Genomic DNA, 13344 nt, shown 5'->3' on the forward strand with positions numbered 1-13344 from the left:
TGTACCAGTTTCCAGACTTGCAAAGGCAACAAAGCTCTGTCTGTGTTGGAGGGCGGGAGGTATTTTGATGCATCTAGCCTGGATGTAGACTTCAGCTCAGTGGTGGATGCTCATAATTAGTTGAAGGCAGCTTCTGATGTTCCTGGCGGGGCAATTAATTCCTTCGTCCAGCAATACCCTTTCAAGAGTTGGTAGCAGCCTATAACAGACACCAGGGATTCCTCCATTCACACAGGCATTGGGTTACTTTTAATTACAAAGAAGACCCCTGCTTTTATTTTTTCCAGACTTCTTTTTGAATGATTCCAAAAAGAAGTATATTGGGAGAACTTTGAAAACTATTTAGCTGAAGGACGTGCTCCAATCCTTGCATGACCTCTGACTATTCTTGCAATTTCTTGGCAGTGGCTTCTTCCTACTCTCTACTCCTTCTCATCCCATTACTTAGGTGAGCTTTCAGAAAAAGCAAGAGAATTGTTATGGCCCTTGGGTCAAGCTTGGTTTCTGGTGAGAAAAAAGACAACTCCATGTAACTTTTTTTTTGCAACGTTTCCAGAAGGTCTTTATAAGTATCTCTTTCTGGGATGCTCTTCAACTTCTCGACCTGGGCATTTTCTTTCGACTTCTGGGACGTTTTTCCGTCTTCTTCAGTTTCAGGCATTTTACAAATTCTTGGTTTTAGAAGTTTTATAACTTCTCAGCTGAGGGCTAAGATCCCATGTCACCCAGCTGGCTTCTGTCCCTGAGAGAGAACCAAAACCTGGGTCTCCTTGTGTATCCCAAAGGTGTTTTTCAGGAGGCAACTGGACTTTTTTGTTTTTTCTTTGAAGACGTTTCACTTCTCGTCCAAGAAGTTTCTTCAGCTCTGACCGGAACGTGGGGAACGGAAGGATTTATATTCCTTGCAGACAGCTTGTCATTTGCCTTCTTTTTGAGAGTTGTTGAGGGCACTTGGAGGTTTACCTGTGTCCTCAGGGTAGTGCAGAGGTGTCTGCAGCCTTCTTGGCTGCAGGATGTTTTCTGCCCTGTTCCTGTAGTCTGCAATGTTTCCTGGAAATCTGTTCATACTCCCGCACCATTCAGAGCTGGAAGCTTCTTAGATGAGAAGCAAAATGTCTTCAAAGAAAAACAAGAAAGTCCAGTTGCCTCATGACAACCATGACCTGGATGACGGAGAATTTCCATAAACATTTCCTTCTATAGCAAATTTAACTGCTACATCCAACTGACTCTATAGACCAAAAGAGGGGTCTTCCTTAAAGCAGATTCTCTGGATTGTCATGGGTGCTTTTACAGACCTGCTAGTTTAGAGGAAACTAGTCAGTGGAGGTATGAAGGTACACGATGGAGAGCCATGAGGATCTGCTTAAATCAAAGCATGGAAGGAGTTTGTCAGTATTCAGATGAGGCTTCATGTAAATACTACATTTCAAGTTATATCCAGCATTTGTAGGGGGAAGAAAGATAAAAGGTAAAGGTAAATGTTCCCCCGCACATGCGTGCTAGTCGTTTCCAACTCTAGCGGCCGGTGCTCATCTCCGTTTCAAAGCCGAAGAGCCAGCGCTTGTCCGAGGACGTCTCCGTGGTCATGTGGCCGGCATGACTAGATGCCAAAGGGCACGGAACGCTGTTACCTTCCCACTGTAGCGGTCCCTATTTTTCTACTTGCATTTTTACGTGCTTTCGAACTGCTAGGTTGGCAGAAGCTGGGACGAGTAACAGGCGCTCGCTCTGCTACGCGGCACTCGGGATTTGACCCGCCAAACTGCTGACCTTCTGATCAACAAGCTCAGCATCCTAACCCACTGAGCCACCACCTCCCCTTAAAGAAAGATATAATGGTTGATTTCCTGTTTCAGTCAATAAAAAATGCACCGATCGTCCATTGCGGTTTTCATCTAGGCAAAGTGCAGGAATCCTGTGTAGGACATTTCTCTAGACTTCATTTCCCAGAATTCCCCAGCAAGCATTTTAGAACAGGGGTTCCCAACCCCCGGTCTGTGGATTGGAGGTCTTCTAGTCCAACCTCCTGCTCAAGCAGAAGATCATGTACTATCCCAGACAAATGGCTGTCCAGTCTCTTCTTAAAAGCCTCCAGTGATGGAGCACTCACAACGGCAAGCCGTTCCATTGATTGATTGCTCTCGCCATTAGGAAATTTCTCCTTAGATCCAAATTGCTTCTCTCCTTGATTAGATTCCATTCATTGTTTCTTGTCTTGCCTTCTGGTGCTTTGGAGAATAGTTTGACGAGAGAGAGAGAGGGGGGGAGAGGGAGGGAGGGAGAGAGAGAGAGAGAGAGAGGTATTAATACTTCATGTGATCTTGATTCTATGCCTCTGTTTATACAACCCAGGATTGTATATGCTTTTTTGGTTGCTGCTGCACACTGCTGACTCATAGTCAAGTGATCGTTATTCTTGAAGCAAATTAAAACTTCCAAGTAATATGCCAAGAAGAGTGCCAATTTTCCTCTCCTAGATCTGTTTGGGGAAGGTTAGGAGATATGCATATTTAGCATTCTCTTCCTTTGGCAGCAATGGGATAAGTGTGTCAAGGTGAATCAAAGCTCAAAGAGCTTGGATTCATTTCATCTGCATTCACACTGAATTAATTTGAATAGAGTTGACACCGTTATGCTTTGTGCCATATTAAACGTTGAAATTTGGTCACAATTTCTGGAGGTCTCTAGGGCCCACACTGAGGTTTTTGGAACTATCACTCGTGTCAGCTGGTACCAAAGAGGGAGAAGAGATTATGCTTGTGTTCAACTTCTACAGCAGGGGTCTTCAAACTTGGCCCTTTTATGCCTCGTGGACTTCAGCTCCCAGAATTCCTGAGCCAGCCATTCTGAGGGGAAAGGGAAAGGTTTCCAAGCTGAGCCATGCTGGCTCAGGAATTCTGGGAGTTGAAGTCCACGAGTCATAAAAGAGCCAAGGTTGCCTACCCCTGGCCTAGGCCTAGGCCGCTTTATGACTTGTGGACTTCAACTCCCAGAATTCCTGAGCCAGACACGCTGAGGGAAAAGGGAGAGGTTTCCAAGCTGAGCCATTCTGGCTCAGGAATTCTGGGAGTTGAAGTCCATGAGTCATAAAAGAGCCAAGGTTGACTACCCCTGGCCTAGGCCTAGGCCGCTTTATGACTTGTGGACTTCAACTCCCAGAATTCCTGAGCCAGCCATGCTGAGGGGAAAGGGAGAGGTTTCCAAGCTGAGCCATGCTTGCTGAGGAATTCTGGGAGTTGAAGTCCACGAGTCATAAAAGGGCCAAGGTTGCCTACCCTTGGTCTAGGCAGCTTAAAGTAATGTGTGAAGCTGCTTAATGCTTGATGTAGTTCCAGAACAGAATTTTCTTGCCCTAAAACTGTTGAAGTAATTTCAAAACAGCCAATAAATTTCACTTTCATTCCATTCTTAGGTTATCAATTTCAAAATCTACTTCTTCCAATTTCTGCATCATTTTTTACACATAGTTGAGCACTTTCCTTACCACTATATTTTGTTAACAGAATACGGCCTAATACACAAACTTCCACACCTTTTCCCCTAATATACAGTGTTTGCCCAGATTATTGCAAAGCCCTTTTTATGTCCTCCTGTTCTCCTGTTTATATTTTTGGATGTGTTTTGTCGCTCGCAGAACTGTCAAATGTGAAGGGGGGCTGATATTTACGTACACGGCTGTTTTGCTTCTGATATTGATCTGAAAAAGCATGAAGTGGGTGAATGTGCATTAAAACACCGCAGGTGTCAAGGTTCCTATAGAGGAGACCAAACAAATCAGAACTCCAAAGCTAGAGATTTCCTCAAAGAACATCTTTATTGGTTACAATAAAACCCTTTTATGGGTTCCATATTTATGAAGTGAAATAATATCCTATAGAGGGGGGTATGAGAAGAATTTTGTAATTAAATACCTCTCCCTACAAACTGTCATTAAGTTAGCAATTAGGAGAAACTCTTTGGGGGCAATTAATAGACAATTCACAAGTAATTCTAGCAATGATGTTCCTCAAGAATCAATAAACTGGGGCTGGGTGTCCCGACAGGAAGCTTTTCATTAAACAAACATTGGCATTAAGTAACCAATCATGCATTTCCAATACGATATATGAATGAAGGGAAACTTTTATAGAGAAGATTCAGACAGGAACCAGACGGCATCAATAAACTTTATCTCAGGTTCAGAAAAAGATGACTGCAGCCATTCGTCACTTAGAGCAGGGGTAGGCAACCTTGGCTCTTTTATGACCCGTGGACTTCAACTCCCAGAATTCCTGAGCCAGCCATGCTGAGGGGAAAGGGAGAGGTTTCCAAGCTGAGCCAGGCTGGCTCAGGAATTCTGGGAGTTGAAGTCCACGAGTCATAAAAGAGCCAAGTTTGCCTACCCCTGGTATTAGGGTTTCCTGCCTTGAGCAGGGGGTTGGACTAGAAGACCTCCAAGCTCCCTTCCTGGCCTATGACTCTAACATATTAAGCTTGGACTGTGCTAATTATGGTTAATGGCTATTTTGATCTGAATCCTGCCCATTTGAAAGAATGTATGCATCCGTTTAGTATGCAAACCTTGAAGAGGAGTTAATCCACAACCAGGCTAAGCAAGTGCTGAATTCTGGGCGTTGAACTACACAAGTCATCAAAGGGCCATGTTTGAAGACCCCTGTTCCACAGTTTAGGGAAGATGCCGAAGCTAAGCCCCTGTCTTAGGCAGGGCTTCAGCATGTTAGACCAGGCCTGGGAAAGAGCCAGCTCCACAGTGATAAAGATCACGGAACAGCCTTCAAGCACTCTCACATTCAGAAGCCCAGATACAATTGGAGGAAGGAAATCTCTTGTGCTCCTTGTAAATGTAGACTTCAAAAGATGGACACCCTGCAACCAGAAAGACACCCCTGTTCCTTTGCAGTCCCTTCCCAGGCCAGACCCTTTGCACTTCTGTAGGACTGCACCTGGCCAGCCAGAATCTCCACGTCACGGGCAGAATTGTCAAGCTCAATCAAACTGGGAAGCTGGACTCTTTTATGACTCGTGGAGATGAAGTCCACGAGCCATAAAAGAGCCAAGGTTGCCTATCCCTGGCCAAGGGTGTTGGGCATGAAGGAGGAAGTGAGCTAATTCAGGTGGGCTTTCATGAGCAGGTGGGCTGACCTTTTCCTTGGATTCCCCCCCCCCTAAAAAATTAGGCACATGCCAAGCAGTGCTCTGAACATTTAAGGTAAGATGTTTCAGCAGCTTGAGGCCCCCGGGGTGATCTCTCTTCTCCTACTATACCAAGTCTAACGTTGGCAAGCAAACTGTAATTTTTACATGGCGAAACTGTCAGCGGATGCTAAATTGCTCTATGTTGGCTTGATCTGATATTGATAGTCCTCGATGTACGACCACAATGGAGCCCGAAATTTCTGTTGCTAAGTGAGACAGATCTTAAGTTAATTTTGCCCCATTTCACAACCTTCCCTGCTTCCGTTGTTAAGTGAATCACTGCAGCTGTTATGTCAGTAGCACAGGTGTTAACTGAATCAACTTGGCTTGTCAGAAGGTCGCAAAAGGGGATCACGTGACTCCGGGACCCTGCAACCGTCACAAATAGGAGTCAGTTCCCAAGCCTCTGAATTTTGATCCCATGACCCTGGGGTTGCTGCAACAGTTGTCAATGTGAAAAACGGTCATAAGTCACTTTTCCCAATGTCGTAGCTTCAAATGGTCCCTAAATGAACCGTTGCAAATGGAGGACTAACTGTAACAATATTAACAATATTAAGAAATTACTGTGCTTGATGAAGTAGAGCAGACTTCTGGAGATAGAGGCCTACCAATCTCAAAATGGAAGCATCCTGTGCTGGTCGGATCTTAAGGGGTGGAGAAAGGAGAATATGGGGTCTCCTTGCTGGGGAAAAGAGAAAATAAAGCAAAAATAGGATTTTTATCCTCCTGCGGAGATCACTAGCAAGGAATTTTCCTTCTGCACATGTTTTCCGGTGATAAAGGAAGTGAAGCAAGGAACTGGCTCCTATCAGGAGAAAGCTGCCTTGGCAGCAACGCTGATTCCAACAGCCCCACCAGAGATAAATGAGTTCGAAAAAGTGTTGACTCCGACATCCAGATTTCACTCCACGGAGCAGGGGGGTGGGGGGTGTCCCTCCGTGGCTCAGCTGCTTGGCAGTGATCTCCGAGGAAATCCAGGGAGACGGCTGTGCGTGCTCCTTGACGCCTCGGGTGGCGCCTTCCTCCCCGGGTGGCGGGACGGGGCAGTGCACGGTGGGCGCATAACGTAATATAACCGTCACGACGAGACCCTTGTAACCGTGAGAGCTGTGGAACTGAAGGGTTGTTTTTCTTCCCACCAAATGTTCAGGACATGACTTGCACATGAGTTTGGATGAGCAGATGGTTTGGCGCGACAGTGGTTCGGACATTCCCGAGGCGTAACTGGTGGGTTCCTGTGCGGTGTGCGTTGAGGGCTAGGTCTCCAACCTCCCCCTCCCCATCCCTTGAGGCTCAGTGGCTCCCGCCAGCTAAGAGGCCGAGCCGGGCTCTTGTCTTGCAGACTACGTGAAGGAATCGGCCCACAGCTCCAGCTCCGCTTCCCTCAACAGCAGCGAAAACCCCTACGCCACCATCAGAGAACCCCCCATCCTGACCCGCAAACCGCCCGAGAACAGCTATGTGGAAATGAAGTCTCCTGCCCACCGGGACGCGTCGTATTTGGACATGCCAACCTCTTCGCCGGCTCACAAAAACATCTACGACGTCGGTAAGTGCCCGGAGAAAGCAGAGCCGGCTGGAGGTAGTCAGTTATGGCAGGTAGTCCTCGACTTACGACCACAATGGAGCCCCAAATTTCTGCTGCTAAGCGAGGGAGCCATTAAGGGAGTTTTGCCCCATTTTTTTTTTTTTTTGCCACAGTGGTTAAGCGAATCGCTGAAGTTGTGAAGCTAGGAAGACGGTTGTTAAGCGAATCTGGCTTCCCCATTGACTTTGCTCATCAGAAGGTTGGAAAACGGGGTCACAGGACCCCGGGACACTGCGACCGTCATAATCATGAGTCAGTTGCCTATCGTCCAATTGCAAAACCTGTGACCGTGGGGATGCTGCAAGAGTCATAAGTGTGAAAAATGGCTATAACTTTTTTCATTGCGGTGGTAACTTTGAACGGTCACTAAGCGAACTGTCGTACGTTGAGGACTGCCTGTGTTTACTTATTTAGAGTATGGCGCACAGTGCCAGGGAGTCCAAAGTGTTTATACAGCCGACGACCACTAGTCCTTTTCTTGCACTGGGACTCAGCTGGAGAAGCGAGCAGGGCGCAACGGGCGACCGAGGCTGGATCGGACAGCGACGCCAGCCAAGCGGGCTTTGCCAAGCACATTCACACGACCAGGGTTTTCAGCCTGCCCTCGCAAGAGGAGGTTCTCTCTTGCTTGAATTATACAGGAAGTCCTCGACTCACGACCGCTTAGCCTTTGTGTTGCCAAGCGAGAAACTTGTTAAGTGAATTTTACCCCATTTTACGACCTGTCTTGCCACAGTCGTTAAGTGAATCACTGCAGGTATTAAATTAGTAACACGGTTGGTTAATTGAATCCGGCTTTCCCCATTGACTTTGCTTGTCAGAAGGTTGCAAAGGGAGATCGCATGACCCTAGGACCTTGCGACCATCATAAATATGAACCAGTTGTCAAGCATCCAGACATATATCACGTGACCCTGGGGATGTGGCAACGGTCGTAAAATGTGAAAAATGGCCATAAGTCGTTTTTTCCAGTGCTGTTGTAACTTCAAACGGTCGCTGAGTGAACTGTTGTAAGTTGAGAACTCCTGTATTTAGTTTATTTTAAGGCGTACGTGCCAGGGATTGGGTATCTTTTGCACAGCCCCACCAGGAGGCCCCCAAGGGCCCAATGGGGTCCTGGGCCAGGAATTGCCCACCTCTGCAGAGAGAGGCTGTGCTGCAGGTTACTGCCCTGCCTGAAGCAAGTTCCATCCCGGCTTTTGGGTTAGCAGCTGCATCACCGCATTCTGCAAATTGGATATTTGTATATCTACTTGCTGCTGTTTTTGCAATGAAGGCATTTCTAAAATTTATTTATTTATTTATTTATTTTAATTCCATTTATATCCCGCCCTTCTCCGAAGACTCAGGGCGGCTTACAAACTTAGCAGTAGCCTTCATTCTATGTATATGCCTGCTTGTTAGGGCTTTCACGCACACCCCAAGCGGCATTATTACAAAGTCAGCTTAATTGCCCCCAACAATCTGGGTCCTCATTTTACCTACCTCAGAAGGATGGAAGGCTGCGTCAACCTTGAGCCTGGTGGGACTCGAACCTGCACTAATTTGCAGGCAGCTGGTGTTACTTAAGGAGGCATTAGCCCACTGCTCCACCACAGGGCTTTTTTTTGCCACAGAACGCCCAGAATGGAGTTCCGGCACCTTTTTTGGATGGAACCTTGTAGGGTAGGCAAGGCGTGTGTGAGTATGACGTGTGTGAGTTCCGGCATCTTTTTCTTTTTTCTTTTTTCTTTTTTTTTTTTACAAAAAAAGCACTGAGAAAGAGAATAGGATTGATGGTTGAGGCCTTCACAGAAAAAGGCTGATTCTATGGCTAATCATTGCTCTAAAACTTTTGGTGGGTGCACATTTAAAATCTCAAACAGGTTATGCTTCCCCTCTTTGGCAAGGAGACACTGGGTTCAATCAATCAAATCAAATCTTATTATTGTGGTCATAGATCAACATAAGGAAGGTGGGACAGATACAAACCATTTTAAAAAAACACAACAAAATCTAAAAGATACAGTATTTTTTAAAAAAACGACACCAAATGAAGAAAATGTGCAATCCCAACCAGATGATTTAATACACTTTGAGCTACTTAATACAATACATCACGCAGTGTGGGAATATCATTAATGGAATATGTCAATGAAAACTCAAATCATCCCCGCCACAAGTATCTAAAAAAAAGGTTAAAATTGTGGCAACGGGACCAACGTTGGTTAATCTGAGATGTTTCGTTATGCATTCAAGTAACTTCATCAGTCAACATTTTAAAAAAAATAGGCAGTCAAGAGCCTCTTTGGAATGTACCAACTCTTGCCGCACCAACTGCAGGGGTTTCTCCCCAGAATGTATTAAAATACGTCAGTGAAAACCTGATCAACGTTTAACCTTTTTTATATAATCATAATAGTAAAGTTGGAAGGGACCTTGGAGGTCATCTAGTCCAACCCCTTGCTCAGGCAGGAAACCCTATACCATTTCAGACAAATGGCTGTCCAGTCTCTTCTTAAAAACTTCCAGTGTTGGAGCATTCACAGCTTCTGGAGACAGGTTGTTCCACTGGTTAATTGTTCTAACTGTCAGGAAGTTTCTCCTTAGTTCTAGGTTGCTTCTCTCCTTGATTAGTTTCCATCCGTTGCTTCTTGTCATTAATGGAGGGATCTCCAGGCTACCTAGCCCAGGGATAGGCAACTTTGGCTTTTATGTCTCGTGGATTTCAATTCCCAGAATTCCTGAGCCAGCATGGCTCAGCTTGGAAACCTCCCTTTCTCCTCAGCATGGCTGGCTCAGGAATTCTAGGAGTTGAAGTCCATGAGTCATAAAAGAGCCAAGGTTGCGTACCCCTGCCCTAGGCTGAGTCCCCACGTTTTTTATAATCACGCCCCTCCATGGCAGCAACTACACAATTGAATCAAGCACTTGACCGGCTCCAACTCTATTTGTGGTCCCCAGCCCCATAACAACCATGTCTTCAGGGTCTCTCAGAAAAGCAACAAGATGGGGGCCAATCGTAACCACCCAGGGAATAATGTTCTATAGAGAAGGGACCACCGAGAAGGCCTATTGTCATGGTCCCAGCAGATGTACTGTATATCCCTAAATTGATGAGAACCCACAACATACCTTGACTTCCTGTCCTGATGTAATAATCGGAAAGTTATCCAGATCCAGATGGGCAACTTGTAGTTGTGACTCAACTGTCTGGAAGGAGGGCAAATGACAACAGGGGAGTCTGCAGGAAGTGCGGGTGTCAAAAAATGAGGATGGCTGCCACAACAAATCAATCAAAGCCCTTCCCACCTTATTGCCAAAAATATGTATTGCGACACATGTAAAAACATGGTGGGCTTCCGTCTCACATTTGTGGCAGCCATCTTAACTTTTGACTCCTTTCCTGTAAACTGCCCTGTCATCTCTTGTCCAGCCTCTGGACATAAAGGAAGGAATGATGCAAAATGGAGTCCCTCCACTAAAACATCTCCATGCCCCCTGCTGGCTTGGAAGGAAGATCAAAAATGGAACCTCATGTGATCCATCTTCCTTTTGGAAGTCAAACCGTTCTTGAGTTGTTGAGCAGTTCATTCAGTTCATTCACTTATTGGTATAGGTCAGGGGTAGGCAACCTCGGCTCTTTGATGACTCATGGACTTCAACTCCCAGAATTCTATGCTGACTCAGGAATTCTGGGAGTTGAAGTCCATGAGTCATAAAAGAGCCGAGGCTGGTCTTCCACTTACAACAGTGTGTTTAGTGATCATTCGAAATCACAAGGGCATTGAAAAAAGTGACTTATGACCGTTTTTCCACATTTACGACGATTGCAGCATCCCCGTGGTTCCACCATAAAAATTCAGATGCTTGGCAACTGACTCATATTTATGACAGTCATAGAGTCCTGGGGGTGTGTGTCCCGTGATCCCCTTTTGCAACCTTCTGGCAAGCAAAGTCATGGGGTGGACAAGTCGGATTCACTTAACAACCCTGTTACTGAATTAACAATTGCAGCGATGCACTTATAATAACAGTAGCAAGAAAGGTGGTAAAATGGGGCAAAAGTCACTTGCAACAACTCCCTCGCTTAGCAACAAAAAATTTGGGCTCAGTTGTGGCCATTAGTTGAGGACTACCTGTCTAGAAGAACCAGAAGGATGGGGATTCTTGAAATGTTTCTGGATTGTTTGCTGTGTCATTCTGCTGTGTCAGAAAGTCTGAGTCATTGAGATGCTGAGATGTCTTCCAAAGATGCTTGATGGCCCAGACCACATCTCCCTGTCATTCTTTCCACAGAGCCCACAGTCAGCGTGGTCCAGGAGATCCGTCTCCGCAGTGCTGGCATCCAAAATCCATATGATCTGCCCAGAAACAGCCATATCCCCAGCCACTATGACATTGTCCCCATAAGACACAGCCCAACACATGGAACTCTCTGGGAGAAGCCATCTTAAAGGGCCAAGCCACCTGGACATCCCAACCCCAACCGCGTGCCATGTGAGCATTGTTCTCGGACACAACCAAGATGACAATCTTTTTTTCTGTTTCATCCTGCTGCATATTGGGAGGAAAGGAAGACCACTCAAAGATCCTTTAGGGACAACTGTTGGGGCCAACTTGCTTCTGCATGAAACTCTTTATTATTTGACAAAATAATTTTGTACACATTGCAGGAAAAACCAAGAAAGCTCCTTTGCGTTCAACAGCAGAAAAAAGACATCTGAAAGCCATTTATCTCCAAGGTCAACACTGGACCACGTGCAATTTGTTTTTGCTTTAAAAAAAATGGAGGGGGGGAGGGTAAGGAAAGACCCCTTGTTGCAAGTTCTTATAGCTCTATCTGCACTGTATTATCATCTGCTTCAAGAATTCTTTTCTAAAAAAAGAGAGAGAAAGAGAGAGAATGAGAGAAAGAGAGAGAGAGAGAGAGAGAGAGAGAGAGAGAGAGATGACCTTCAGATAGATTTTGGGATACGTTATGAAACCTCCTGTGTAATCCAGAAAGTACTTCTTCAAGGAACCCAGAAATAAGGTGCTTTAAAAAATCACTGCTGCCATAACCTGATACTCTTTCAGTCTACACGGAGTGAACAATTCAGTTTTTTATGGCTGCAGAACTTCAGAAATTCTTCTCGGTCCACAGAGTTTATGGAAGGTTAGGTTCATAAGCGCTTGCTCTACTGAGCATGACTTCTGCTCCTTGCCCACCCCATGCATCCATTGGTCCACTTTTAGGAGCTGGTCTCCATCCATCCATCTTCAAGAGATGGGATCAAACGACAGTAATCTCCAACCAAGTCCGTGCCCGTCTGTTCTCATGTGGCATTGGCAGGGTGGACTGGGATAATCTCGACATGCTTGTTTTATCTTGCAGTGGAATGAACATGACATTGGCTGGACAGAGCTAAAGCACAGGAGTCAGAGCATAGCCAGGGACTCTTAATTACACTTTGGGGTTCTTCTGCTGACAAAGATGGCATGCTTGTGCGATGCACCAAGGATTATGTACATAAAAGATGCTCAAGAATGGCCTTCTCTAAACAAACATGACAATTGTCTAAACCTGAATTGGACATTGGTAGTATCCTTCTTCAACATGGTTTACTCTAGTAGAGATGGACTACAAGAACTTTCCTTGATCTTGGTGTCCTCCAGATGTGTGGATTTCTGTTCCCAGAATTCTCAGCAATAGTCATTGGCCAAAGAGTTACGGAGATTCAGTCCATACATAACAGAGCTACCAAGTAGGAGAAGGCTGTATTTCATCATCCTTCCCAGTCAGTATGATTGACGTCCATGCTAAATGGACAAGAAATGTCCATATACCATTAAGGCACAATTTAGTGGAATTTGTAAGAGAAGGCAAAATGAAAAGAACAGCTTGCGAAAATGTGACAAAAGATAGCAGACCCACTGGTCAGAAGGTGTTTGCATCTGATCAGGTTCTTGAAGGAGTCGTTCTTAGCTATTGATAGTTCTATTACCCAGGTTGATAGGTTGAAAATACTATTTAATCAGAAATAAATTGGGCGACAGAATGCAGCTACTGAATGTATTTATCAGCCTCGTGAAGGTGGGAGGTCAATGAACCCGTGTGTGTGTGTGGGGGGGGGGTACCTTTATCATCTCTGATGTGATAATATTCAACGAGAAACAAAATATGGTTTACTAGATCTCCCTTTTTTCTGAAATTGCATGAGATCTCATGTAAGCATATAGGGATCTTGCTAGATTTGTTGACTATAGAAAATTGGGTTAAATGGATCAATGGATCTGTTCAGACCCCAAATCAGGGGTAGGCAACCTTGGCTCTTTTATGACTCATGGACATCAACTCCCAGAATTCCTGAGCCAGCAGGAATTCTGGGAGTTGACGTCCATGAGTCATAAAAGAGCCAAGGTTGTGTACCCCTGCCCCAGATGGATAATCCGTTGTATATACACTCTAGTGGCCAGAAAACAGCTGTGAAGGCCAGAAATGGATACTTGCCAGCCATATTTGCTGCCACCATCATAGACTAGACTGTTATATCCAGATGTGGGATTGCAATTCCACAGGGTTTAACACCCGG

At 45.4% G+C, this 13344-nt stretch overlaps 1 protein-coding gene across 1 annotated transcript in view; it reads left to right on the forward strand.

Moving 5' to 3' along the window:
• Nucleotides 1-11226, forward strand: part of MEGF11 (multiple EGF like domains 11) — a gene marked incomplete at its 3' end in the record, with an annotated part of 406009 nt that extends 394783 nt beyond the window's left edge. Inside the window, 2 exon segments of the mRNA XM_083371343.1 lie at nt 6545-6751; nt 11069-11226. Coding sequence (XP_083227469.1) covers nt 6545-6751; nt 11069-11226 — 365 coding nt within the window.
• Nucleotides 11227-13344: the final 2118 nt, after the last annotated feature.

The sequence above is a fragment of the Vipera ursinii genome (genome assembly GCF_947247035.1).
Source record: "Vipera ursinii genome assembly, chromosome: 11".
Lineage (NCBI taxonomy): Eukaryota > Metazoa > Chordata > Lepidosauria > Squamata > Viperidae > Vipera > Vipera ursinii.